Here is a 26,742-nt window from a genome sequence, read left to right as displayed (position 1 = left end):
ACACTCTCACACCATGGCTAGCCATGTCATGTCGTGCGCGGCGAAAGCGCGGAAGCTTCTACTAACACACTCTCACACCATGGCTAGCCATGTCATGTCACATAGTTGGTTTTATGGTTTTATGCACCTGCACTGACACTGACCGCCACCGCCATGCATTGCATATTGCATAGGTACATGAGTTGATTGGTTTGCATGAGTTCGTTCATGACATGCGCAACCTTGTCATGTGTTCTGTGCGCATTGCGCAACCGCAACCTGCTGTAAGCTAAAGAGCCGCTACCTGCAGCCTGCATCGCTATGTTTTGAATTTTTCATGACCACGTTCCTGTAACCTGTAAGTATCATATTATTATTGTCGTTTGAAATTCGAACTGATCAAAACGTTTAAGTTTCTATCCAGCGAAAACAATCGCTTTGGAATAGCCACCCATTTTATCGCATTAATTTGTATTGTGAAATCTTTCATCTGCCTGAACTCTCAGCATCTTTTGATTTAACTTTCTGGATTATTTTTCGGAGCATTGTTTCTGTATGCCAGTTTGGTATAGAAGAAGCTTCTTTCAGACGTTAATGTTGCATATGATTAAGGGCCCAGCTCAGTCAGGCGATGATGGTCTGTCTATAATCACGTACTCTGGCAACGAATCGCATGCTGTGACATCGTGTCTTTCACAGTGTTTGCGCACGCAGTTGGACCATAAGCACTGATGGTTGTAGTAATGAAAGTTTACATATCCAGACCTCTGTCATGGCTGAATGCACCAGGTATGCAATCCAGCTAGTTGCCAAGGAGCAGAAAATTTTTGAGGGAAGGAGAAGAAAAGAAGTACCTATTATGTGTTCAGAATTTTTTATTTTTCAAGGAGGTAATAGTTTGGCAGGTGAGATGTTTGAGAGGTCAAATTTCCAACGGAGTATCATGTTGTGACAATTTATCAGAAGAGGTCCTCAGATTCCACTAATTACCAAACCTCCCTCCCTGGAACCGGCCTGAGGGTTGACTCTTAAAATTTTGTGTTCATCTAGCGCTCTAGTACGCTGAGGTAGCGGCTTGATATGTATATATGTGTTCATCTAGCAGAATAGGTTAAGTGACGTAGCGCGATTGGTCGGCTTTGTCTCATTGCTGCTCTGTCGTCTCCAGGCTGGGTAAAATTATTGACCAGCGAAAGGCACCTCTTAAGTTCCTGATAGCATGTTGCCAATTCTACCTGATTGAGGAACGACAGAGCAGCTATAACACACACCCGATCAATCACACTGTGTCCATTAATCTAGGTATGTCATATATGTCCTCCTGACAATTAAAAAATTTCAATAATCGGTTCAATGTGGAAGGTGCGGAGATGAAATAAGTTAAGTTCCCTCAAAACAGCACTCGAGCTTGAATGTTTAGTTCCCTCAAAACACCACTCAAGCTTGAATGTTTTGTTCCTCCTGAAACAGCATTTTTTATCTTGCATAAAAAGAAACCACCCTAGGTTCCCTTATTTCTTGCGACTGGCCCATGACTGAGCCAGTCGGGAGGGCAGGAAGTTTCTGCACCCCTCTGCTTCCTAGACTAATCTTGTCATTAAGCTCAACTGTCCGACCAAGATGTATATAACTGCAATCTCAACTTCTACAGTTGAGACTTGATCTTTTTAATTTTTCTTCAATGATTTTATCTCTTACTTTAAGATGTTAACTCTTGGAAGTAGCGAGTAAGTGGCATTGGGTAAGTTTTCCCGGTAATAAGGACAAAAATGCAAAAAATTAAAAGTGAAACACACCTAAGCAGGTATTTCAGAATTATTTTAACTTTTTTGTTGTTGTTGTTGTGGTGCGATCCTTGGTTTATATTCTTTGGTTACACTATGGCCATTTCGAGTTCAGCAACTCATCATCAGGTGTACAAAAACATTTCGTGATATTATTATAAACTCTGAAGATGACTTTTTGGGCACCTGAAGATGAATTGCTCAACCCAAAATGGCCTAAGTGTAACCAAAAAATGTAAACAAAAGATCGGACCAAAACAACAAAGAAGTAAGTCAAAATAATCATGACATCCAACAGAGTGAAAAAAACCCTTAATTATTTCATAATTGGCAGCTCCAGCGGCCAGAACCTCGCCAAGATTAATACCCTGAAATTTTTCCGGAATCATGATTTCCCTGAACCATCCTTGCAACCCCTCTCGCTGTTTCTTGCATGCCACATTAGGGTGCGGCTTATTTTCGTCATGTCGGAAAATTGACAAGATCCGGGTGGCAATCGGTGCTATCTATGAAAATAATAGGCTGTATTAAATTTGAGCCAATTTGAAGCTTTTTTAGCTGATGCTCAAAAGGATCAAAACTACGGGGCAAAATTACATTGGTTCAAATGGGCGGAAAAACGCTTGATTTGCGAAAATGCGTTCTTAGGATCTAAAATGCGCTTAAATGAAGAAAACCTGACCAGCTCTCAGAGAGGCATCTAGGAGCCCATTCAAAACGAAAAAATCACACTTTTGACCGATGGGTGTGGGTAGGGGGGATCATTCGAGTGCAAGATAAAATATATTCACAAATTTCGTTCCAGGCTCGAGAAATAGTATGGAAGGCAACATTGTAAAGGGTTTAGTATAGTTCTCAAGGGCTAAAACAACTATTATACATCATTTCCCATCAAGTTGTGAGATGCATTTTCCTCTTTAACTTCGTAACACTTATTTTGAGTTCGATCAGGAAGTCTTAAAAGCGATCACTTCGCTGCGGACGCGGCGCCTCAAAACCGGCTATGCCGGAGCCCCCTGTCCCCACTCATGAGTCAAAAGTGTGATTTTCTCGTTTTAAATGGGCTCCTAGATGCCTCTCTGAGAGCTGGTCAGATTTTCTTCATTGAAGCGCATTTTAGATCCTAAGAACGCATTTTCACAGATCAAGCGTTTTTCCGCCCATTTGAACCAATGTAATTTTGCCCCGTAGTTTTGATCCTTTTGAGCATCAGCTAAAAAAGCTTCAAATTGGCTCAAATTTAATACAGCCTATTATTTTCATAGATAGCACCGATTGCCACCCGGATCTTGTCAATTTTCCGACATGACGAAAATAAGCCGCACCCTAATGTGGCATGCAAGAAACAGCGAGAGGGGTTACAAGGATGGTTCAGGAAAATCATGATTCCGGAAAAATTTCAGGGTATTAATCTTAGCGAGGTTTTGGCTGCTGGAGCTGCCAATCATGAAATAATTAAGGGGTTTTTTCTCTCAGTTGGATGTCATGATTATTTTGACCTCGTCAATTTTCTAACATAGCGAAAATGAGCCGCACCCTAATGCCTCATCCAGAGAACTAGCATGTTTTAAACACCATATCTCAAAGCTGAATTAAAGGGTTTAAAGGACAAGGCGCCTTAGTGCAGTTTTTGAAAAAATTGAGATATCAATGATTTCAAGTAAAACTAGTCTCAATATACATTCTGTGAAAAATTCGCTCTTAAATTCCAATTTTTAAGCATCAGAAAGTCAGTTTGAACTTTCTTTCCGCTAGAAGGATCCATTTACCTTATTTTGAAACTTCAAACACATGTTTCTCGAAAAAGCAGAACTGCACCTAGGCGCTTTGTCCTCCAAGCCCCTTAATGTAAGGAAAGGCTATCGGCTAGGAATATGGCTATTTCGAAAGTCACGGATAAAATGTGCTCTCATTTTTCAGCTTATTGCCGATTCCAGAGCTGTAGACCCGCATCTAGTCAGCAGTATACTGTGCCAGACCGCACCTTTGGTCAACTCTCCAAGTCAAGTCAACTTACAAGTCAACACAGTCAGCCTGGTGAGTCCTTGATCTCAATCAGCTTTTCCCACTAAGTGATCTTAAGTAGCTTTGGCTCTCTTTGTTTATTTATCTGATGCACCCACTAGTGTAGGCACTGTTTGATTTGGTGTCTAGGACTGCTAACAAACGGGATCCATTAGAGAAAATCAGGGAATTTGTTTCAGAAATAGTGATTATTTTCTTCGGCTGCTGAGAGTCATTTCGTTTTCAAGTTTTTCATAAATTTTAAGTACATTCTAGGTTTATTATCAGGTTTATGTTATTGCACCTAAGCTGCCATCCTTAATCGCTTTAATGACATATTTGAATCTACAATTCATCATAATAGTTCATAGATAGTTCATAATTAGCTTCTCAGTTGTGGACTTTCCTCTCTTTGCATAAATGAAGAAGCTAATATCATGTCATTAGTGTTACTTGACCTACCCTGGTAGATGCAGCTGGCAATGCTTGCATGGCGCTACAGTCAACTTTCTCTAAGTCAAATATCCTTTAAGTAGAATCTTCTCCTTAGTCAAATTTTTCAAGGTCTTGTCAAATTTTTCAAAAGAACAAAATGCTCTGTAAGTGGAATTTTCCTCACTAACAATCTGGTCCATATGCAGTTTGACTCGGAGGAAGTTAACTGTAGTACAATGTTTCAAAGGTCCCAGATTCAATTCCTGATCAACAGGTTCACTAAATGCTATCCCGCTTATTAACTGCTTTATATTGAGGGGAAGTGTGAGCATTGAAGGTGGCTTTGAGGGAACATCTATACTTAATCTAAGTTGGAGTGGCTGTCTGTGTACAGTAACCAAAAAATAAGTCTCCTAGGTGACCCCAAGTTGATGGAATTAGCTCAAGGAATGCAGGGAAGGGTAAATAAGAAGTGTGTGGGGGATTAAGTCTCAGTGTGAATTATCAGTATACTGAGAAAATACTCAGTTCTATGCTGCTGTGCTAAGAAAAAATGCTGTATAAACCTTCAGGTGTTGCCAAATTTCTTGAGGTAAAATACGAATTCTTAAGATAAAATACGAATTCTTAAGATAATATGTGAATATTTTTCCTCCAAATTATCGGACAATTTTGTACGTAATTTAATCTAAATTATCTGAGAATTTCAAGGGGAAATGTGCGTAACATCACTCAAAAATACATATTTTATCTTATGAAATTTGGCAGCTCTTGAATGTTCATACGGCGTTTTTCCTTAGAACGACAGTGTGGCAAAATTAATACCAAGTATCTTTTTCTATGAATGATCACTCTTATCTGACCCTTACAAACTCGAATGTTCATACGGCGTTTTTCCTTAGCACGGTCGTATAGTACAATTAATACGGAATTTCTTTCTATGAATAATCACTCTTATCTGACCCTTACAGCCTTTCATTATTTACCGTACCAAATTTTTAAGTATCATAAGTCAACTAGGGAAATCTCAAGGAGCTTGGAAAATTTTAAAGTACCAACAAATGAAATTTTACTGTCTCAGAAAAACTGAAACATTGCATTAGTGCTGGACCATTTTTAAAGCAAGTCATTCAATTTTGTTGACCCTTGAAATGTGTTGTATCTTTCAAATATCTATTCACCTAAAAAAATTCATCTCTAATATGCTTCTTGGTCAATGTGTGTTCTAGACTGTGCGAGTTTAGGAGAATATCTGATGCCTACTTCAAATGGCCTCAATGCAAATGGCCCTCCATGATCCTGGAAAAAATAGGCGAAGTGCTGAAGAAACAGAAGATGAGACCGCCAGGAAAAAGTTCAAATCAGAGGACAATATGGAGAAATTGTGTAGTAACTATAGTCACTATGTAAATGTATTTAATGAGTTGTTGATGTTGACGGAAAGCCAGGAACCTCGGGTTTTGAGAATATTTCATCGTCAAGTAGCTGTAACCAAAGATTGCTTGGATGAATACGTAGACTACATGTCCAAAACGGTTTGCAAATCAGTTGAATTTACTCCTAATGAACCATCCTCGGAAGGAATCTCGTCAGACTTAGTGCCTTACCTCTCTAATAATGGAGGACCTGTTGTATGTGTACCTAGAGTAAATTTAAATGAAGAAAAAGCAAATTTGCCCATTTTAAGTCGAGTTACAAGTGAGAGTACATCTCCAAGCAACACCTGGAGGTCCAAGAAGTCATTTCGTAAAGAGAGGCCTGGACCTGCCCCCTCAAAATTGAAGTTAACTGTAAAAAATGTGGAGGCGCACAATGAGTATCAAGAACCTTTACACTATGCTTTAAAACGTAAAGTGCAGCCACTCTCAGAATCAGGCTCCTCTCATTCTGTCCAGTCTCTGAATTTGAAAGAAATTGAAACTGTACAGGATTTTTCTGTTCAACTCTCAGGGAAGAGCCCGCAAATTAAGCTTTTTAAAGTTGATTCAAAACACGATTCAAGTAATGGATCCATTGAGCAGCCTCAAATGGGAACGAACCCTCTAAAAACCACAAATGAGGAAAGCTGTAACAAGAATGATTTAAATGATAATCATTTAAATCTTAATAGTAGAACAAATAGGATTTCATCAAGTAGCCGTACAGATGATGAATCGATTTTCCTTAAACCACAAAAGGTGGTGACAGAAGAAATCACGAAAAGTGTGAATATGTGTCAAGACATCTTCAACAGCTCATCACATTGCAGCGGTAATAAAGTTACCAATCGGAAAATGAAGAAATCAGTTAAACAAGATTCAAGTTTACATTCCGCGAGTGATCCAAAGGATAATGAAACCTGTTCTATTGAACCAGCTTGTGGTGATGCTAGGAAAGAGATCCTCTCAATTGACAACAGTTGTAGTGAAAAAACCTCTAGTCGTAAATCTAAGTCCAGTGCTTTGAAATCACTTTCGTCCTCAGAAATTTCTGAATCCAATGCAGTAAACAATGCTGTTGACAAAAGTAAAATTCCTTTTTTGGGAAATGAAGAGAGTGAACTTTTTACTGAAAATGATTCTAAAGACTTAGCCAGAGAAAAAGAGGATGTTCCCATCTTGTTAGAAGTCAATGCCCAAAAAAATTATAAAACAGTGGAATTATCCACGCTAAAGGATGGTGATTGTTTTTCCATCCTTCATTTAAATGACATTGACTCCGCTCCACTTACCAATTTGCGCTCTACACCCAAATCACGGATATCTAAATTGAATCGCAAGCATTGTCATCTCAACTCTGGGGAAAGCAATAAAGGAAAAGCAAAGAGCAAGACTGGTGAAAAGGTAGTTGAAATCGGTCAAAGCTTATTACCAGAGGAAACCGTAGCTCAACCCGAGCAAATTAAAGAAATGAAATGTGAAAAAATCAGAAAGAATCGTAATTCCTCGTTTGGGATCCTTTCCCCGGAAACAAAATTGCCTCTTCCCAGTTTCCCTCAGAACAGTTCAAGTGGTAACATGACTAATGAAAAAAATTTCTTGTCTGATCGCCTTGAACATGAATCCGCGCCTCTTGTTACCAAAAATGTAGAGAAATGCTCATCAAACGTCAAAGATAAGCCTTCAAACTGTAGTGAAGAAAAGAAGACGAAGATCGAATCATCTGGACATGGGCCCTGCAAAAGAAGTAGGAAAAAATCTGATAATTTAAATGCAGGCAACACCCTGGAAAAATGCTCGAATGACGAATGGAAAGTGAGAGCTGCTTCACCCGACAATATGATTCTGAAGATAGGGAAAACTCAGATTGATTCAGCTGCGGTAGAATGCAAGCATCGGAAAATTGATGAAATTACCACACCTGACAGCAAAGGAAGATCCTGTAATGATTCAGTTAAAATTGAGAAAGACCATAAGAAAATTGATAGCCAACAAAAATCTGACAAGAGTAAAATATCCGAAAAAATAAAAATTAAACTTAGAGAAAAATCTGTCAAGCCTTCAACCTCAAAGAATGACAAAAAAATCGACCTGAGAAGTGAAGGCAAAAAAATAACTTCGAAAACAGGTATCCAGCCCTTGACCTCAAATAAAAAAAGAAAAATCGACCCTGCATATGGAGGCAAGAAAATAACGCCTGAAATAGCTATCAAGCCTGAAACTCCAAAGAATGAAAAAAAAATTGACAAAAAAATAACTTCAGAAAAAGCTACCAAGCCTGATCAAGAACAAGCCAAAACAAGCTATCAGACATCAGAAAACATCAGAAAAATGGACCTCGAAAATGTAGGCAAGAAAATTACGCCAGAGACAGCCAGACTCACTCCCCAAAAAGGTCTCGAAAATACGGAAAAGACAATCCCTACTCGGAGTCAAATTGAAGGGAACAAGTCTGAGACAGTGAAGGAAGAAAAAACTGTTTCCAAGTCAATTGCTTGTGCTGGCAAGATGAAATCAAGAAGAAATACCACAGACGAGGAGTATCAAGAGATCTTAAAGCATGTGGAAGAAGTTCTTGAAAGTGTCGTTGCCAATGTCGATGCTTCCAAAGAGTCTGAGCCAAAAAAGTCCGCACTTAAACAATTGGAGGATGAATTGCAGATCAGCACCAGTAGCAGTGATGCAAGTCCTTCAGACTCCTCCAAATGCACCACATGCTCTTCTAGCGATTCCTCACTCTTGAGTATTGAAAACAATCAAAGCGGGCATGATGACATCAGCACCTCACAAGTCAAGCCTTCAAATGAACCAAAAACGAATAATTCCAAGGCAATTTCTTTAAGCCTGACAAATTTTCAAATACCTAAGATAAAATGTCAGCCGAGAGAACATGAAGTCATTGGTCCAAAGCAAACATTCAACAGTGTCGGTGAAGAACGAATTGATGTTCTAAAGCAAGTGGAACCCGAAACTCATCCAAGAACTGAGAGAAGTTTGCCACCTAATGCGAAAGCTATGAATGAAAAATTAAAACTGTCTCTTAAGAAACGTCTCAAGCCCAAAGAAAAGATTCAGGGCAGTTCAAACGCAGTTCCACCTGTTTCTAAAACTGACAAAGAGGTTCAAGAAAAAACAGAGCTGAAGCCTGCTCCTTCGAGTATCATCAAAAATTGTGACTCCCTCAATGCAGCTCCTTCAGCTTCAATCATGAATGATCCAGCGGATGATTTTATTTCTTTGACTGTCAGGTATATATTTTGAATATCTTTCTTTCCATGTGTGCAAACAATCTCTAAAGCTCTTTGCATATCATTTAGATGAGTTCAATGAAGAACGAGTTACTGTCGTGAATTTTGATAACAGGTCGGACTTGTTCTCAGAGCGAAGTAATTTTTTTTAGTAGACCATATAACATTTTTTATCCTGAACGATAGCAATTAGGTACCAGAATGTGTAATATTAAAGTCACACTCTGTGGAGAGTATAATAGGTTGTGGAAATGACTGACTCCCCCTTGAAGATCCGCGATGAGAGCATGAATATTTTCTTAAATTAATTGGATTCTGAAAAATTAAAATGGACATTAATTCAAGGTGAGTTTTCAAATTCAGTCCCTCATCTGTGTCAGCTTTAAAAACAAACTTGACAGCCCAAAGCTCTCATGAGACTTACTTATTTTTTTGCTGATACTTTGAAAACTGCTCTGCTGTCATGATCAAAATTACTTGTAGAATTAGAAAATTAGAAGCACTGATGATCAGTTATTGTTAGTTTTTAGAGTTGTGAATTCTCTTGAGTCATTAAATAAACTGTGAAAAGATGTATTTTCTATGTCTGATCTGAGTAAAATGTTGGTTACAAAGTATGGCTGTATATTTTTAATCTATTTTCTTTTCCAGTGATGAAGAGCTGGATAATTTAGATGTTGCAAGTTCCAGATATTCTAGTCATTTACCAGATCTGGAGCCTAAGAAATCTTCACAAAGAGAAAAGATTTCAAGTTCCTTAGTTGCAGCAAGTTCTCAGATTTCCCTTTCAACAGAGCCGGGTCCTCCTCATTCGTCCTGTGATGGCAGAAATTCTTCCTCGGTAAGAGTGTTTATTTTTCTTCAGTTATTAGTTTTCTTTGTGTAAAAGTGTAAGAAATCAAACAATTTTTCTGCACTCATCATTCTGAGAAATTATTCAAGGAAGAACCAAAAAAAGACTGTCCCAAATCCGGTATCTTCAAGTATAATAATGGAATGTGTAAAGTGTACGCTCCCAAAGGGAACTACTGACGCTGCTGTCTCTGACATGGCTGAAATTTTTTTCAAGGATTATTTGGATGAATCTATTGTTTTTTTTTTTTTTTTTTTTTTTTTTGTTCTTTCCAATGGATCCAAGAAAGAGTCTGGAATTTTGAACATTTGGTTAACTATTTGGATTGAAAGAAAAATAACATCAGTTAATAAAACAAACAAGCACAGATCATGCGAAAACCACTATTGCCCATTTAATATTGGGGGTGTTGTATTGTGTAACTTTTTTGAATCCCTCAATTTTCAAGGGTTTCACTTTTTGAACTATATTTAAGTAATGTTCTATCATTTTAGTCTTTTTACGATGAATTTTGAAAATATCAAACAGCTCCATAACTCGAGGATTTTTTCCTATCATGCGATAACCACTCATGTCCAGCGTCTTTAGTTTTTAATTACTCCATTGCAGCAATAAGAGGAGCTGGAGACCATCGGGTATTCTTTTCCACAATCCAATCCTGTAATAGTTAACTCTGGAACACTTTTAGTACCTACTGCATTTAAAGGACTTCTCCAGTTTTTGTAGTTTTCTCAAAACTCGAAAAAAACGGTATAAGCGCTTTTCACATGATGCTATTCAATGGGCCTGTTGCATGCAAGAGATACAGCCGTGCGAAAAGACTTTGTAGTGGTTAAATGACACTTACGATGCTCACATTAAAAAAGTCTGAAATACACTTCTTATTGCGCAATTTGCGTTGTCAGGTACGCGCTTTTTCAAATTTCCCGCGTCTGGGGGCAGTTTTCTAACGGAAACAATTAACGGCAACTCGCGGCTATTTCCGGTCAACTAAAACTGACAACATAACCTAAAAATCGGAGCTCGTGATATCATGAAATGAAATGTAGAAGGATTGCGTTGGATATTTAAAAGTTGATCGATTTGGTTACTGCATAAATCGTATATGGACCACTATAAGAGATCACGTTGGGTTTGTAAACAAACTGAAGGAAAAAATAACAACAACAACAACGACTCGACATCTTCCGGAAACACCGAGCCCGCCGTTTGCTCGTTTCTGGTGATTAGAAAACTGCCCCCAGACGCGGGAAATTTGAAAAAGCGCGTTCCTGACAACGCAAATTACGCAGTAAGGAGTGTATTTCAGACTTTTTTAATGTGACCATCGTAATTTTCGTGTCATTTAACCTCTAAAAAGTCTATTCGCGCGGCTGTATCTCTTGCATGCAACAGGCCCATTGTCAAGGCTGCTAGTAGTAAGCCTGTTTTGCCTTCCCAGTTAGCAGTTTGTTTTGTTGAAACACACAGAAGACGTGAACAGAATAGGTCATCAAAGGGGCGTAGAATCTGATTGTCTTAGTGAGAGTTCTGTAAATGATTTTCCCTCAAAGAATGGCATGACTGGACCAGGCAAAGAGTAAAAAAAAAGTTATTTCCCAAAATAGAAAGTTCAGAAAACTAAATGGGAACTCTACCGCAACTGCGATGGAGAGTACCTTTAGGATGGCTGCTGAGTTCTCAGGTGGGATAGGAAATGGATGAAGCAATAGATAAGCATAACTCAATAAATACATTCTCATCATATGATAAAATAGACACCGTAAGATTTGACTAATGAAGTAAGTACAAGGGTTGCAGCCTGATCGCTAAGTTTCCAAAAGTCTTGTAACATATGCCTTATGTAAATGAATCCAAGAAACAAAAGCCTCAGGTTTTATTTATTCTGTATTTCAGGAAAACTCAACACTAGCAAGAGTAAAAAGATCCAATAGTGTCGACAGAAAACTTAATTTTTCACCGGAGAGGGTCGATTCTGGTCCTTCATCTAGCGCAAGGAGTAACTCTACCTCTGAATCTTCAGCTCTATTTCAGGAAGGCTCAAGACTACCGAGAGTAGAAAGATCTAGAAGGGTGGACAGAAAACTTAATTTTTCACCGGAGAGGGTCGATTCTGGTCCTTCATCTAGCACAAAGAGTAACCCTACCTCTGAATCCTCAGTTCCACACAGAAAAAGGAGAGACTCTAACAGCACATCCTCACAACTTGCCACTCAATCGAATGACCTCCTCTACAATCCTCTGTTTGAAATAAAACAAATGGAAAGAAAGTCAGTGTTATTCTCAGAGCAAGTAAAAATTATAACTCGCCTACTCTGCTGCTCTCTGCTCACTGCGAAGCATCCACCTGATATAATCCAGAGTGAAACTCTGGCCAGAATTGGCTCTTTCATCAGGAATCAGCATGATGCCGAGCCGAGTAAATACATTAAAGAAATCGTCAACTATGCCAATAGACCTGGAAGTCATGACGAAGGTAAGGTGTAAAAGCTGTTTTTATTTTATCACTTTGATAGGAATTATTCTCAGCAAGACTTGGAGAACTAAAAGTAGAATCTATTTTTACTTTTCCTGAACAGATTTTATTGGTAAACTGTTGATGAGAAACTTGAACTCAACCAGAATCCTTTGTTTGCCATTCCATAATTTTAAAATTTGGGCCAAAATATTAGCACAATTATTCTTGTTCAGGGTTCAGAATGATTATGTGCCTTTTTTTGTATGCGTTCAAATTTGGTCACTGCATTTTTGTTGGGCAACCTCGGCTTAAGGTTCGAAAATGAAATGGTTATCCCTGTGAGGCTTGCCTAGTTGTGCAGTATTGTGGAAAGAAAAGGTCTGCAAAATGCCTTGATACACCTCTGCACAGTAATGGAGTGGCAGAAAAATAAAAATCTTGAACTCGGTCATCAATCATGCAAAATCTTAATCCTTTTTCTAGCAACATAGCTCTTCATGCCGTAAAAAGTAAATTTGATTGTAGTCTTTCTAAGTTGTTGTGTTTTCTCATAATTTACAGGCATCTTGCTCTCTCTCCTTGTTTTCTTCATTAAATTTGATTTTTAAAATAGTAAGAAATACGAAAGAAAAAGGTGGCACTGTTTGGGCTCTTGCCACTTCTTGTCCACACTGTCATGATCTGTAGGAAGTTTAGTGGCACTGCATATACCTTACTGACATCACAGCATTTCTAGTTGGGTTTCATTTGTTAACAAAAGTCATAACAAGAGCTGACGGAGTGCAATAAAAAAATATAATTCTCAAGCACGAAATTGAATATTGAGAGCCGATTATGCCTCTTTTCATCGATTTAATGTATTTTAGTTTGTTCCGGGGAGACGGCTTTGATAGACGATCAAATTCCAATCAAAATTGACCATTTGATGATCGTTAGTCACCATGCAACCTTCTTCTTTCATCAAAATTGGACGAGTTGTCCAATTGTAATCAAAATGGAGTGCCACCATTCATAATTTCTTGCTGCACAGAACATATCTGCCAAGTTTTCATTTGAAAATAATGTGAAGTAACGATTTTAGGACCAATGATTCCCAACACAATTCCTCTCATTTGAATGGGCAATAATTCGGAATTCGACCGTCTATGGCGGCCCATGGAACAAGTAGACACCTACCCCACAAATTTCCTTGATATATATATATTCATTATTCATGAATCAAAAGTTTGTGTGAGGACAGGGAGCAAGGAGCATCAATTATTCAATGGAAAGCGACTGCATACAGCAGGTTTTTAAGTTGATATCTGTTGTGGACTTATTTAGAGAAATCATTGTTTTTCTCTTGTCAAAAATTCTTATTTTATTTTGAATTGAGCTATTCAATTTTTGTTTTTATTTAGGTACCAAGATTGGCACTTTGATGTATCCGTTGAAGATAGTTGTTACAAATCTAATGGCTTGGAAGTATGTTGAAAAGGATTTTTCAGAAGTCTTTTCATTGTATGAAAATTTTGCTGTTGCACTAGATGTTGATATTTTTTCCAATCCTCCACAGGTAAACTTTGACTTTAGTTTTAGAATCAATATGGGTTAGAAAAATTCATCAGATGAGATCCTCATGCTACATTTAAGTATTATTCAAGTATTACATCATGCATTTTGCAGACTATGCCACAGCTATATGCTAGCACAAAGTCAAAGTTGCCAAGTATTTGTTTTGAGTTTGACAGACCTTAAGTGGGAAGCCATTATCTCACCTCTACATTTCAGATTTGAAAATATAAAATATTGAGCATTAAGCATGGTGGTGTCAAAAATTTCTCTTGAAGAACTATCAGGCATCTTGAAGTCAAAATCAGTCTTTTATTGCAAACAATCACTAATTCAATTCACGAAATTCCACTTTTTGAAATGAGCCTTTGTTCTTTGTTCTTCGGAGTACCAGTTGAGACTGTTAAGTTAAAGGAAAACTTTTGAATCAGCTGTTCCCCAACTTATCTCGTAAATTGTTTATAAGAAACAGTACTTTAATTGCAAATATCTGTGCCATGCAAGAGCTTCATTTTAAAGTTATTAAAGTTGAAAAAATTTGAGTTTGCTTATTCTTCTATTCTTCTTCTATTTTTAGATCGAGCCAATAAAAGGTAAGAAGTATTCAGGAAGCTGGTTTGCAATAGCAGTCATAGATGTCTTCACAAAGAACAAGAAACACAATCCCTGTGCTAAAGTCATGCGCAGTAAGTAAAATATATTTTTTATTACCATTTTAGGTACCTATTATTCAAATTGTGCAGTATTGTAGGCTAGTTACAATAATTGAAAAGTTGCACACACATTTTTTATTGCTTTATCAAAAAGGACTGAAAGAGCTAATCTTGCAGTATTTTTTATAATGTTTTTCTGATGTGGGAAACAGTATAAAAGTAGATTGAAAAGTGAGGAAATGCACCTCCTATTGACATCATCTGGCAGCATTTCCCATTCCTCAGTAACTGTTCAATTTATGAACCAAAGATAGCCTCATGTTCTGTTCATTCATTGGTTTCCACTCAAAAACGAAATTTATCAAATTTCAGACACTTGCAAATTCCCTACCGAGTGGAATATCGTATAGGGTGTCTCAGTCTATCTGTACGAGGCCTTTTCCACTAGGTTATTTTGGGTAGGATATAGTTCAGGACTGCAGAGATGAACAGGGAATGGATTCCAAAGAAACCAAGTTTCATCATCCCGAAGCAGACGACAAAGCAGCTTTCCCTCTTTGAAGCTAATAGGAGGTTAGAAATTGGGGTGCTGGGTACAATTTTGAATTTTTTTTTATCAAAATCAGAAACTTGCCGCTCAGAAACTTTTTCGCCAAAAATTTCATTTTTTCATGCTCTTTACCATGAAGAGTACGTGATGAAGGTTCCTATTTGAAATTCGGAAGTTACTCCTTGTCCTCCAGCACCTTCGAGGGCAAGGAGTCACAACCCTTCACAAGATTTTTTACCAACTTCAATTCGAGGATGTCCTGTCCAAACCGCATGTCAATATCTGCAGCTGTTCTTGAGATATTGATACAAGGTACACTTTTCTATAGGTATGGACGAATGGAATTTTAGAAAGTCGTCAAAATGCATAGATTTGACAGCGTCCAATGGTACGACCGCGACGCCATATTGAAAACTTATTTACTTTCTGTTCTGAGAGTGGGTCTCGCCAATTTCGTGTTATTTTTTCGTGTTCTTACTTACGTTTCTCATTATTTTGAGTTTTATTAATTTTTTAAATTCATCTGATAGCTTATTGAAGCTACCAGATCTGCCAGAACCTAATTTTAAACTGCGCGGCAAAGACAGTATGACTTGCAACGTCACTAGATGGCCTATATTCTCAGCGCTGCCACTTCGGCACCCTGTTTGTCCATACCTGTAGTAGAGTGTACCTTGATATTGATAGGTATTCCTAATTACCTACTTTTTACACTGCTTTTTTGATTAAAAAAGTTTCAAAATGAATCTTAGAGGTTACAACAACTAAAAGTTTGCCAATGTGGGGAATGGAGAATATAAGCTCCTCACCACTCATGTCTGATAAGCTGGCAGCTGTTTACTCATGGCTATTACAAGCAGTAACTCATTTGCAAGTTGCAACATCATAGTATTTGTTCAATCCTTGTTTGTGATTAGATGGTGGTAGCACTGCTGCCTCGAAAGAGAAAATACTCTGACTTATCCGATGTTCTCTAATGAAACCTATTCTGCAGCAACCCCCTGAATTTTTGAGTACATAAATTTAAATTGGTCTTAAATTGATTGCTGCTCAATGTATTTGGTTTTTTTTCTCTTTAGGATTGAATCTTTATAACCTGAACCGAAATAAGTGGAAATGGAGTAATACAAAAGACGATGAAAATTTTCATCAATGTGTTTTGACCAGGCTTTTTAAAGCACTCATGGAAAGAAAGGAAGACAAACAGGAGGAAAAAGACGGGTTTGAAAATGCTCTCAAGCATCTAGCACTACTGGTCATCACAAATAGCAGAGATGAACAGTGCGAAAGTGATTTAATTGAAGGTAAGTGGTATGCAAAAAAAAAAAAAAAAAAAAAATAATTGCAACTGAATGACAGAGAGAAGGATTAACAGAAAATTGATGGAATTTGACTGTAAATCTAGATAGTTCTAGATACCTCTGTTGCGAAAGTTTTTGAGAACAATGCTTCAATATTAGTGAACTTGCAATAATGTCATTTCGGAGAAATTTTTTTTCGAATGTTGGTAGTGAAACGAAAATATTAATACGATTCTATAGTTCATGCCAAATAAATTCATGCCCTGAAGATCGTGTGCTGTCAGTTCACCATTGAAAGTAAATGCAAGAATCAGGCTGGTGGATCTTCTGTTGTAGTGTAAAAGTGTGTAAACTTATTTGGCGTGGACTCAAGGAGAAAAAGTTTTGTGACTACAGGGGTGCAGAATGCTCTTGATCACACAATCATGATCGCGTGGCCGCTCGCTGGAGAAATGGGGAAGGCTGTAAACATTTGTGAAAATTGGGGAAGACTTTTCTTTTCCATGTTTTTGGGGAATTACAGGGAAGCACCTCGGCATTTGGATTACATTTTGCACCAAGGAACCACTATTTCTAGCCCATTTTAGAAACAACACACATGCATTGGTTTCCTCATGCAGGTATGTGCGTTTATTGGAGAATCAGAGATAGTGGTTCCTTATTGCAAAATGTAATTCATTTGTGCTAGATGCCTTTCAAGCGCCCTGCTTGTGGGGAAAGATACTTTTAAGCACCCTACTTCCAGGGAAGGAAACTTTTAAGCGTGTTACTTTTGGGGAAGGAGACTTTTAAGCGCACTGTTTTACACGCTGGAAATCTTTCAGGGGCGCTAATTATGGGAAAGGAAGCTGTGCGTTGTTTTATGTAGAGGCGCAATCATAGCAGAACAGCAAATTTTGGGGAAGGCAAATTATAAATTCGGAAAGGCGAAGAACTTTCTGCCCTCCTGTGTGGCTAATCTTACAAACTGAAATCTGAAGTGAATTTGTTGTTTTAATCAAACTCAAAATTAGTTCCGTTTGTCAAATTGATCTCATTTTCCTATTTTTATTCCTCTACAGAAGAGTATAATTGCCTCGGCAAACTCTCGGAGGACATCAGTACTGTTGTTTAGCATTCCAATCAGTTAGTGAAGAAGAGTCAATTATCATAGTAGGTGCACTAATATCGTACAGACTATTTTTTGGCTTTTTCTCTGGTTTGAATTTCACAACAAAAAAGAGCTTTAACATATCAGTGTTCTTGATAAGAAAAATATTTGTAGAATTAAAAATGATAACATTTTTATTTATTCTGTCTTATTTTTGGTAAAATCAGAGAATTGGGGGAAAATAAGCATTGTGAGTTCAGTGCATACAAACCTAGATTTGTCAAGATATGTATGATCAGCTCTTTTAGCAGAAAGACATGGATAATCAGATTATCATAGTTCCGTTTATTTTTGTAATCATGTTTCAGTGCTTCATCTAGACATCAATGACATGTTTGTCAAATTCTTTGAGGTGAAACTTTTTGACGAATGTCAAAAATTAAGCAGAACATTGCCTGAATTGATTCTCCTCAAACTTGACAAGAGCATTTGGCGTGGGCTTGTTTTTGCTGCAGTGAAAGCAAGTAAGACACAGAAGGATGAAGATTATGCTGTGTCACTTTTGCAGTTGGCTGCGGAATATGAGATTTATCCACATCTGCTGGTAATGGTTTTTTCTATCAAAGTTTTTATCGTGAGGCTTGTCTCTTTGATGGCAGGAGTCATCATCAACAAAATCATCTTATCAGAAAATAATCATGCAAATAAAAATAAATTATTATAATGAAGAATTATCTAGTTATACATTTTATTTAAGTAAAGGAAGCAAAAGAAAAGAACCAGTTTGACTTGAATATGAATTTTTTACTGTTATTGATGGTTAACATATCAAGTGCTGCACAGAATGTGGTAGCTGCTTTCTTTTAATGTCTGGAACATTGGTTTAGATTTAAGAAGGTGATAGGAATTTTTTTACATTTTATTACATCCTTTTAATCTATTTGCATCTCTTGCGATCTCTCCTGAAGTCATACAATCTTGCTAAGTCTAACAGTAACGAGACCAGTGATTTTGCTCATCTTATGCAAATTTTCAAGTTATACTATTTTCGACCTGCTAAGTTGGAATTTTTCTGGAAAATTCTGATTCGTCAGAATACTTCACAAAGATTGGTTTTATCATAATTTTTGTTAGGTCAGGTTAGAGGTAGGATTTTTTTCTCCATGGACCCAAACAAGTAGGGATGGCAGTGTGTAATAACAGACCCTCCATCACGCAATGATACGTATAATTTTCGGTATGAGTAGCAACATAACGGCAGGGATGCAGAAAGAAAATGCAAAAGGTTTCTTGCAATCCATCATGTTTGGCTGTTGGCTTTTATTTGCTTCACAAAATGATCGGTAAAATGCCTGATTTCCCCTATATCTTCTAAGTGATGAGCAAACAAAAAAAAAAAAGGTTTGCCTCTTAGCTTGACGTTTCCTAAGTTTTTCCTCTTTGACAATTCATGGATCACAGCAAACATTTGACTAACTTAAGCAATGATAGGAAAACTTAATTTTTTTTCTTTGCTCATAATTATGGAAAAGTACAGGAAATCTGACATTTTCCCAATAATTCTCTCAGGCAAATTAGAACTACAGCCAAAAATGGCAGATAGTATGAAATGGGCAGTTTTCTTTTGGCACCCCTGCTGCCATGATGCAGCACTTACTGAAACTGATTTGTATCAGAGCATAACTGAAGATCGTGATATTGTGTCCTATATGGACTGCATTTTCAATTTAGAACTATAAATTCTGGCTCATCTGAAAAAAACACTCATGTGTATAGGGAAACCAATGGCACATATGTTGTTTTTAAACCAGGCTAGAATTTATAGTTCCAAATTGCAAAATGTAGTCCATATGTTTCAAGTGATTTTTGACTTTTTTGTTGTTGTTATGTTCAGGCGAAAGATGTTACAAAGGATCTCGTTGTGCCAGTTCCGCTTCACCTAATCCAAGAAGAAGTTAAACCTTACATTGAGTTCTATTTCCGAAACAGGCTTGTCAAAATTGTACATGATGAAAGTCTGGAGGTCTTGCGGAATCCCGAAGAAGCTTCTTTAACTTTAAAAATTGAGGTAAGAAAAGCTATATAATTTTTTCAAAATTTTTTTTAATCAACTTCCTTTTTTGTTATTGAGAGTGAGTCAAAAATGCATCTATTTGATGCTATCGCTACATTAAAAAAGGCAGGGTGAACTTAGTTTCCTCTACAAGAAAAATCAGCATTCTGATTGTTAAAATTTTTTATGTTTGTGGACTGGATAAGAGGAAACAAAGGAGAAATGGAGTTACATGATTGATCGGCCTTGCCAGTCGTTCTTTGTGCCGTGCCCAGTTGGGTGTATTTTATGACCAAGTATTGGCAACTCAAGAGGTGACTTTAGCCTCCTGTCGATTCCATTTAACATGACAAAGAGAACAACTGACAAAGTCGACCAATCGCATAACTCCATTCCACTTTAGTCTTGTCTTTTGAGGTTAAAAAACACAACATTTCAGCAGTTACGCTACAGACTATCTCATTATCTGACGAAGCACTGATGAGAATTGCCAGATTGAGATTCTCTTGTCTTACTGAAAAACTGCTCTATTGAACTTGAAAAACTGCTATATTTGAAAAAGAGGCCTAAGTAGCCATTGAACCAAATTGAGTCCATGCTCAATAAATTTAAGCACTTTTGAGACTGTGAAAGAAGATTGCCTGATCTCCTTTTAGCATGGAAAGTAAATGCAAGAATCAATATGGCAGATCTTCAGTTGCTGTCTAAAAGTATGTAAACTTATTTAACAAGGACTCTACTAAACCAGGATTTCGTCCCTAAGTTTCCACCCTCTTGTGGGCATTTGGGCAGATTTTTAGCTCTGACTTACTTTACAGCTTTCTCAATCCACCTTGGCTGCAAATTTAGTGGCACCTCAGTGTCCAAATCTTTAGTATCCTCACCCTTTCATATGATATGGTAAGATAAAAATTCCAGATGATAGTTTTGTAGACCTGAGAAAAAATTCATCAGAATAAATTTGTCCATAAAAGAACTCTTTCCGCTTCTAGCAGTGCATTCCATCGTTTTCTTATTTGCCATTTAATGTTTCTACTGTCACAGGCATTCAAGATCAAGACCAAGTACTCTCTACCATTTTTGAATGACTCCATGCAAGTAGAAGACAAAGTAGCAACTATGCAAACAAATATCATACAAATCCTGAAAAATTTTGGTATCTCTGCAAATAGAACAGAGCTTGGCATTGTCTCCGTCAACTACAGGTCTTTTTTGGCGTACATCAATTCCATTCCTCCAGACGTTGTAAGGGCACTTACAGTGTGAGATCTCACATTAGGAGGTTTTCTGATCTCAGGATTTCTATTTTTTAAATAGTCTTTTTTTATATTAGTTGGACTGTTACCTACTAAGAATAAGTTTTTCTTTATTTTGAGATTTTATTGTTGCGGTATTCTTGCTTTATGTTATTATCATGTGGTTTTGTATCATGGTATGTTATTATTATTTTTTTTCCCTCTCAAAAAAAAGGGACCTCTTGCAAGTCAAATGGACTGCATTTTGCAATTAGGAACAAGGATTTCTTACTCAGTTTAGAAACAATGTATGCACTATTAGTTTTGCTCTGCTTTTGTGAGCTCTTATGGATGAGCCAGAAATTGTTGTACCTAATTGCAAAACGTAGTCCAAATGTAAATGGTCATATTCCTTATCAGTTACGACACAATTGAAGGTTTTTACCTCTTTATTGTTCTATTCTGTCTGACTATACAGAGCTTTCTGTTAGAGTAAGCTCTGTCGCTGCTTTTATTTTCTTCATTTTTTTGCCTTATTAACTGAATAAATGAGCTGTGAATTCATTACGGACTTTACTGTAATTCAGTGATGTGCCTTTCATAAAATAATTTAAAATTTCAAGTATTGTTACCTTATTTAAATTTAGCTTAGAGTATTAGCCTCAGATTTGTAGGGCATTGCCGAAGTTTTTGTCTGGTTGTGTTTCACGGAGAAATAATTGGTAAATATCATAATGATTGGATCAGCAGTAGCAGAAGGGAACAAATAACAAAATTGTGTTACGTTTCCTTTGCTTTCAAATAAATTGAGTGCATGTTCTTTTCATGAAATTTATAGAATAGTTTTCTTTAATAAGGGACAATTTTCTTGGGCGGAAAAAACCAAAAGAATTTGAGCCTTCGGGTATTTTTGAGAAGATGATTAAGTTGCACGATTTTTACAACTCTTAAACTGCCTTCCACGAAGTTTGATCCAAGTATTAGAAGTGCAGCAATGCCCTCGTGAATTATTGTCGGATAATGTAACTTTTCCAATTTTTATTCCTTTTTTACTTAACTTTAACTCTCTTAGTTGTTGTTTTACTTTATTCTGTTGAATTTACCTTTGTCTCAGCTAATTTTTCAACTTGATTTTTCGTCAGCTTAACAAAATTGAGACTGATATATGTGGCAAATCATAAATGACTATTGCGCAGCTTTTTTACCTCTTTCTTTTCATTTGAAAGAAATTATAGTGCATATTCCGTTCTATTATTGCTGTCAGGCTACTTATTTTTCTCACCCAATATTTTATTTTTGTTAATGTTTTAATTCTTAGAAGTGTATAATAGTTACTTTCTGTTTTGCATTATGTGATAGTTTTACATGTTTTCTTTGATTTATGGTGAAACTACCAACCTTTAAACTCACCCAGTTACTGATGTACTATGTCTATTCAGAATTTTTATTCCTTTTGACTCATTAGTCTTATTCTCTCTCTTCGTTTTTGTTAGTATTTATAATTATCACATAAGGTTTGAATTATTTCTGATAGCTCATTTTTTAAAGTTTTGTGTTGGCAAATATATTATTTTTGTAATCTATCTATTATGAAGTGATACAAATTTATTCAAATACACACATATTTTAAGCTTCTGTGAACCAGTCTTGGATCATGTTTAGAGAGGCCCAGAGTGATGATAGATTGGGTGCTGACAAACTTTTTTTGTGCCTTTTTATTCTGCCATGCCAAGGGAGAACGTCGGATAAGCCTTGAGGCATTGCCAAATTTCTCTTAAAAATATTCCTCTTTCAACTGACCATAGGATTTTGTTAACAGTTCAATCTAAAGTATCAGTGAATTTCGAGGAAAGGTACTCATAAATTTCTTGAAAAATAAATACTTTATATCAAGAAATCTGGCAACCTTCGAATGATCTCAAGGCGTTTTTCCTTAGCCATGTTTCCATGTTTTTCCATGTTTTCTTTGATTTATGGTTAAACTACCAACCTATAAGCCCACCTAGTTACTGAGATATTATGTCTATTCAGAATTTTTATTCCTTTTGACTCATTTGTCTTATTCTTTCTCTTCGTTTTTGTCAGTATTTATAATTACCACATAAGATTTGAATTATTTCTAATTGCTCATTTTTTAAGTTTTGTGTTGGCAAATATATTATTTTTGTAATCTACCTATCATGAAGTGATACAAATTCATTCATTCAAATACACACTTATTTTAAGCTTCTGTGAACCAGTCTTGGACCATGTCCAGAGAGGCTTAGAGTGATGATAGATTGGGTGCTGACAAACTTTTTCTGTGCCTTTTTATTCTGCCATGCCAAGGAAGAACGTCGGATAAGCCTTGAGGTATTGCCAAATTTCTCTTAAAAATATTCCTCTTCCAATTGACCATAGGATTTTGCTAACAGTTCAATCTAAAGTGTCTGTGATTTTCAAGGAAAGATATTCATAAATTTCTTGAAAAATAAATCCTTTATAACGAGAAATCTGGCAACCTTCGAATGACCTTACGGCGTTTTTCCTTAGCGCGGCAGAATTATGGGTTGAAGTTTGTGCAGCTTGGAGCTGAGGATGTTTCAGCCCTCGAGGTCCTCAAGTTAGTCCATATCGCCATCAAGCAGTAATTTATAATCATATTCTCCAAGCCTCTTCCAACATTTTTGATTCTTTTTCCTCCCTTTTTTTACACCAGAGCTTTTATTATTGTGAGAACGGTCTTTTATACCATATATAGTTGCGTGTTTGTATGAGTTGTATTTTTATAGTAAAATGTTCGACTTTGAAATATTAACTACCCTAAGTTTTTTATTCATTCAGTAGGTTACCTCCTATTGTAGAACTGTGCTGCTATTTTTGAACCAGGGTCAATATTAGTGAAGAAGAACTTGTGTAAAATACGATTTTTTCATATCTCAATACAGAGTAAGTCAAAAATGGCACGTAACCTTTCATTTCTTGAGACCTGAGTGAATATCATTCTGGAGTTCTGTTATTCCAAGTTTAGTTGCCCTTAGAAAACTATAATCAAGTTACACTGAAAGTTTTGATTTCAGTCCCCTAAGCTTTAGCAGGGACTTGCAAAATCCATAACAACCATTTTTTGGAGTTCTGATAATATTTGCCGTATGGTGCTTGATTTGATAAAACTCAGTCAAGTATTCCAAATGAGCCTTCTAACAAGTGCCAAACGTGGATTAAATAGGTGAGCAAGTGGGATTATTAGAACTCCAGTTCAGTTTGAGTAATGTTCGATTTTTTTTTGGTCAAGTTTACTTGAGGTATTCAATAAAAAAGACTGTGTTCTAAGTTTTAGCTACTTAAGGTGGATGATAGTAACCCGTGCCTGTTAGATAAGTGTTTTTCTTTTACACCTCTAGCTTTTAAGAAAGTTCTCCTGAAAGAAATGGACGTATTTCTACCAAACAGACCTATGTGGAGGTGAGAAATATGGGGTGTGCTCGTTAGTTCTCTGGCCGTAAGAGTGAATGGGAATAATAAAGCGCCAGTGACGTCAGCGGCAATGATCGTGCGCACTCGAGCGAGGGGGAGATCGTCGTCGGGGCGCTTTAACTCGTGAGCCCTGTCCACAACGCTCTCTTGCCATGCCCGCGGCTCATGAATCCCGCATTCGGTTGGCACATAGGTCTGTTCGATAGAGTGTAAAATCCCGCTTTTCCAATTCTTCAAAAGGAATCACGCCCACTTTTACATTGCGTCTTATGCAGCTTTCTGGAGCATACCCCATATTTCTCACCTCCACATAGGTCTGTTTGGTAGAAATACGTCCAAATAAAAATCTGTTTCCTGAGAAAATGATACCTACAAGCTGGAAAAAATTAAGCCATTTTCGGCGTAGGTATATTGCAAAAAATAAGCGATTTGTGATGCCTTTTCAGACACGAACTAAAAGTTCACCCTTCTTTTTAAGTTTAAAAAATCTTGATAAGGTTTGAAAAGGCATACTGGCACATGGGCACATCAAGTTTCATGAAATTGCACGAATCAGTCTAGATTAAGGAATCTTACTCAACCCTGCACAGTCGGGAAAAGTTAGAAGTAATTTACTTCTTTCATTTTCTTCGTATGATTAACGATTATGAATGATCAGAGCGCCCTATTTTCGTGCAACGATGACATACGAATGCACTGAGTGACACATTTTGTAGTCGCAGGCGGAAAATAATTTCGGCGCTCGGGTTTTTTCAATGGCAGGGTCTGCATGCAACTATTCGTGTCCCTGGGATATCCGTGTTGCATGCAAAAAAAATTGCAGGGACCCTGGCTTTCTTAAACACAACGTATGGCGCATGTGGCTGTGGTTGTTGTTTTACAAGGGTTTTCTACGTTGCATTTACAATCGTATTAACCACGAAATCCTCAAAGCTCGAATGAGCCGTGTTGCAACACTGCAGCGCTGCCAATGGTGTAAATTTTCCACCACAAACATTTCGCCAAAGGTATCGCGGATGTCAATCCTGCAAACTACTACCTACCTACCAATAAAATACAATAAATGGTTCAATAGTACCACAAAACTCATCTGAATTTCGAGGATTCCATGGTACAGGTAAATAAACATGATTGTAAACGCAACCCAGAAAACCCCTGAGAACTAGAGTACCTGTATAGGGAGAGTAGCGACAGATCTGAAACTCCGAAAGTCCATCAGGCCTTCACCGATGCCTCCGCGAATAAAGTTAGGGCCCAAAAGGGCAGCCAACCTATGAATTTCGAATGTCCAGAGCGATTTACAAATACAATTGTTACGAACCGTCGTTTAGAAAGCATGTATTTGGTTTACTTTTTGCATAAATTTACTTATTTTTGCGAAAGAACGCTCATTTATGTACATTCTTAGCCATCTTGGTTAGAATTGAAATCTGTAGGCTGGCAGTGAAATTTTGTGTGTTAGAAGTTGCTCAGAAGGGTGGCTGCACTTTTGGGCCCTAAGCCCTCCATGAACCGATCTGTCGCTACTCTCCCTATACAGGTACTCTACTGAGAACCAACAACAACAACCTCAGCCTTACGTTACGTTGTGCTGAAGAAAACCAGAGCGCCTCCAATTTTTTGTGTATGCAACACGGACATCCTAAGAACACGAATAGTCGCATCTCGATGGCGAAACAGCAGGAGTGCGTACTCGGAAAACATGATTTTTCAGGACAGCAAAAAAACTGTCCACATTCCTTCCTTATTGCCAGTAGAAGCGAGATAGGTAACTCTTGAGGATATAGCGGTATTAAAATGCTTTTCAAGACTTCATTAGCATTTTGAATAGTTTTTCGAACCACAAGAAAATGCGGCAGAAATACCGAGACTCGCGTTTTTGGCACCAAGAATTCACGCATTTTTGCAGTTAGCTAAAGAAATGAGTAACTAACACTGAATATAAATACAGGGTTGCCCAATGCCCATGCAGACCTACCGTAACAAAGTAATTTTTCTTGGTTACTGTAGGTCGGATGAAGCAGGGTCGGACTGGCTCGCATCTGAGGGCGTAGACCCTTGGCTGGTGAAAGGGGCGCAATGTGATATTTCCTGATGGGGCATCCCCTTCGTGGAGAGGGGTTCAGAAAATTTTGGCAACGCACCACAAGTTTACGCTATTTTTAGGTTCAAAGTTTATCAATCGTCCCAAGTAAAAATTGTAAAATTGAACGTATTGAAGTGACCGACGGACTTCTAAAATTAAAGAGAACATAAAAAATTAAAGCCACTAGACACATCCAAGCACCATTATTTCCATAAGAACCGCGTCAGTGCTGCGGTTTACACGAGCTTAAGACGTGGGTCTAAAAATCCAGCCTAAAAAAGATTCAGACAAGAACTTGAAATAAGAAGAAAGAACGAGTATCAACACAGCCGACGACAAGGAAGACGTATTCGGGCGTCTTTTTTAACTTTCCTCCCGAATCTGAGTGAAACCTCATCGGCAGCATACAGCAGGGCATTGAGAACTTACGCTTCGCGTCATCGCGCCTTCAATTTTTCAGATGCAGCACGGACGTCCATCAAGTACGAATAGTTGTATCTCTGCGCCGTCGTTAACGCGCATCCTTTCCCTCGCTTTATTTCCATATTGTGTCTGTTTGCGTTTGTCTTATTCGTAATGGTGCTTCAA

The 26,742-nt window shown here is 37.4% G+C and overlaps 1 protein-coding gene across 2 annotated transcripts; it reads left to right on the top strand.

Annotated features, from left to right (window-relative positions):
* The first annotated feature begins 178 nt into the window (after positions 1-178).
* LOC109042603 (uncharacterized) lies at positions 179-23,409 on the top strand. 2 transcript variants are annotated; one of them, XM_019059460.2, is made up of 11 exons: positions 179-337; positions 3,684-3,800; positions 5,432-8,868; positions 9,520-9,709; positions 11,618-12,197; positions 13,580-13,734; positions 14,308-14,416; positions 16,013-16,237; positions 17,693-17,928; positions 19,219-19,392; positions 20,422-23,409. In XM_019059460.2, the coding sequence occupies exons 3-11, from the start codon at positions 5,471-5,473 to the stop codon at positions 20,641-20,643; spliced, it is 5,289 nt and encodes a 1,762-aa protein (XP_018915005.2). In that variant the 5' UTR covers positions 179-337; positions 3,684-3,800; positions 5,432-5,470; the 3' UTR covers positions 20,644-23,409. The 2 variants fall into 2 exon arrangements, with proteins under 2 accessions (XP_018915005.2, XP_018915006.2); XM_019059461.2 differs by lacking the exon at positions 179-337 and adding an exon at positions 378-768.
* The last annotated feature ends 3,333 nt before the right edge of the window (positions 23,410-26,742 follow it).

The sequence above is a fragment of the Bemisia tabaci genome, chromosome 4 (assembly GCF_918797505.1).
Source record: "Bemisia tabaci chromosome 4, PGI_BMITA_v3".
In the NCBI taxonomy this organism is placed as follows: Eukaryota; Metazoa; Arthropoda; class Insecta; order Hemiptera; family Aleyrodidae; genus Bemisia; species Bemisia tabaci.
Note: the sequence above shows the minus strand (reverse complement) of the source record. Positions and strands in the feature narration are given on the sequence as shown.

What these genes read in the sequence shown, in the direction of transcription:
- LOC109042603 (XM_019059460.2), top strand. Translation starts at nt 5,471, where the DNA reads ATGGCCTCAATGCAAATGGCCCTCCATGATCCTGGAAAAAATAGGCGA. An exon ending in TTTATTTCTTTGACTGTCAG is followed by an intron (nt 8,869 to 9,519) that starts GTATATATTTTG and finishes TTTCTTTTCCAG; the next exon opens with TGATGAAGAGCTGGATAATT. An exon ending in TTTTTTCCAATCCTCCACAG is followed by an intron (nt 13,735 to 14,307) that starts GTAAACTTTGAC and finishes TTCTATTTTTAG; the next exon opens with ATCGAGCCAATAAAAGGTAA.